General features: G+C 40.4%; 1 protein-coding gene across 2 annotated transcripts in view; it reads left to right on the forward strand.

Moving 5' to 3' along the window:
- The window catches only part of rabggta (Rab geranylgeranyltransferase subunit alpha), a 13798-nt gene that overhangs the window by 4051 nt on the left and 7247 nt on the right, over positions 1–2500 (forward strand). For both annotated transcript variants that reach the window (XM_076278949.1, XM_076278950.1), the window contains one exon: positions 2439–2500. This exon is cut by the window's right edge and continues 34 nt beyond it. In XM_076278949.1, coding sequence (XP_076135064.1) covers positions 2439–2500 — 62 coding nt within the window. The remainder of the gene's footprint in view (positions 1–2438) is intronic.

Consider the following 2500-nt stretch of genomic DNA (forward strand, 5'->3'; position numbering starts at 1 on the left):
TCCCATGGGGTTCAGGGGTCAGGCTCAGGGTTCCCCTTACAATCCCTACAACTTGAAGTGCTTGAAATAATGTATTTTGTGTTAGAAAAGGGAAGAGACCACATAGCCTGTTATCACTGTAACATGGAGCAATTGAGAGACGTTGACCCATTTTAAATGTTGTCAGTGAGCTTCTGTAAAGCCTGATAGTGTAACAATGAATAGGCTACATGCACGAAAGGCTCGTCAGGCAGCTCATGAGGAGCGTTAGCTGTGTTCTAACCAGTGTTGGGAGTAATGCATTAAACAAGTAATGTAATTACAGTAATGCATTGCTTTTTGCTGTAATGCAGTAATGTAAGGCATTACCAATACAATTTCAGTAATATTTTACTCGGTACAATTCTCAGTAACTGAAGTTACTTTGCTTTTTAATCCAAAATTGAGAAATGCTCAATTGGCACCAGAGAAGATTATCCAAGAATTAAAAAAGTAATCTATACTGGTCCTGGAATTTGATTGCCTTGTTTAGATGACTGTAGAAAGTTATCTCTGCCATTCATGCAACATATCTAACATGGTTAGGCTATACTTCTCATTTCAAGCAGTGAGAATAACTAAAATGTTGCTTTTACAGACAAAGATCGTAGTCATTATTCTCAAACTATTTGCATTAAGTCTACACCACTGTAAGTGGAAGGAAAGGCAACCAGCAATGATGAGAACCATTTAAAGTCAACATACAATTTCACTATGGCTATATTTTACTATATTAAGTTGTGAGTGACCTTTGGATTTGGGGCCTACATTGTCCCATGAGCCATAACTGCAACCATTATATTGTTCTTTTGTCAGCCTTAAGCCTAGCTCAGTCATTATGCCATACCACATCACCTACTGCCGTGTAATGAGCTGCATTGAACACACGAAGATCTATTGAGAACACCAAATCCATATTTCCTGTTATTTTGGTGAAAGTAATGTAAACGTAGTGTAATGCCTTACAATTCAAAGACAGTAATATTGTAATGTAACAAATTACTTTGAGATGACAGTAACAAGTAATAAATAATGCATTATGCTTTTGAAGTAACTTGCCCAACACTGGTTGTAACGGTATCTTCTGTTGTATTCTGCTCTAATTCTTCACTCTAATACTGAATATCTCGATATATACTGTACCAATAATAATAATAATAACACGCGCATAAATCCTTCTTTATTGTAACTGATTCACTAGGTGCGACACACAACCGGATCCGTGTAGACACTAATTACGATAGCGGCAGGTTCAAACACACCTGGCTCCGCCGGAAACAAACAAGCTCACCGAGAGCCTTTTGTGCTCGTAGCCTATTGATCTTGATCTGTGTCACAAACTATGGCCATGTTAAGTCCTTGAATTTGAGGAAATTTGGCCTGGAAAGTTCTTGAAAAGCCTTTGAGTGTTGATCTTTAAGAAGATGGAAGAACCCCACTAACTGCACAGCACATTTCAGTGGTAAATTCCTCAGTTGGTATGACTTGGCCAGATTCCCATATCATCTCTGCTGCTGGCCAGTTCATTGACGGTTTTTAATAACCCATGAGTCATTTTTAATCAGTTAACCGTGTCTGATGGTGGATGTCTAACTCCTCTCCACCTAATACAACAACCCACTGAAATCTCATCAAATGTCTTGCATAGTTTTTCATAGCCTTTTGTTTATGTTTCCATGATACGCAAGCTAGTAACACTCTTTCTGACATTATCAAAGAAGCCAGTGGGGGAAGCCAAGGGAAGCAAGCTTGTGTTGTTGTTTGGCATGGAAGCGCTTGTTCAGGCAAAGATTGACGGATGTGTTAGACAAACACTCTCATGAACATGCCTTGGTCTGTTATTTTTAAAGAGTCTTCATACGCTTATTAATTTGCAGAACATTACGTTATATTTCTGCTGAAAAGTTCCAGTACACAAATCCATTTGACTTGTTTGCTGGAGGGCATGAATCCTTTCTGGCTGATCAGGTAGTCTACTGACTGTTGCTAATTATCCTACCACACACACACACACACACACACAGACCCACAGACACAGCTGTCAATGAGAATGTAGACCCTGCAATCAGTGTAGGAAGTTAATTTTGAGAGTAATTATGTTCACTGGTAATTAAGCTCATCAGGGTGTTCCACTCATTAACTTAGCTCATTATGGCCAAAGATATTGACACTTTCCCCGATGACTTCATCATTTTGGAAAAAATACGGCAAGCTGTTTGTTGTTTTTCCCTGAGGGTGCATGCAGTCAGTTGGTTGTTGACAGCCTCCTCTCGCTTCCCTACCTCTTATAATCTGTCTCTTCCTCCCACTTTTCCCTCCCTCTCTCTCTCTCTCTCTTTCCCTCCCTGCCTCCCTCTCACTCTCTCTCTCTTTCTCTATTATCTCTCTTTTTCCTTCTCTCCCTCCCCCTTTCCCCTCAGGCTCAGACGGTGGGCCTGATGTTGGTGTTGGATGGGCAGCTGCAGCGGGTGGAGTGGAGAAG

The sequence above is a fragment of the Alosa pseudoharengus genome, unplaced genomic scaffold (assembly GCF_046254945.1).
Source record: "Alosa pseudoharengus isolate Yale_2024_CS ecotype anadromous, Long Island Sound unplaced genomic scaffold, YU_APseudo_1.1 YU_APseudo_1.1_scf_11, whole genome shotgun sequence".
NCBI lineage: Eukaryota > Metazoa > Chordata > Actinopteri > Clupeiformes > Clupeidae > Alosa > Alosa pseudoharengus.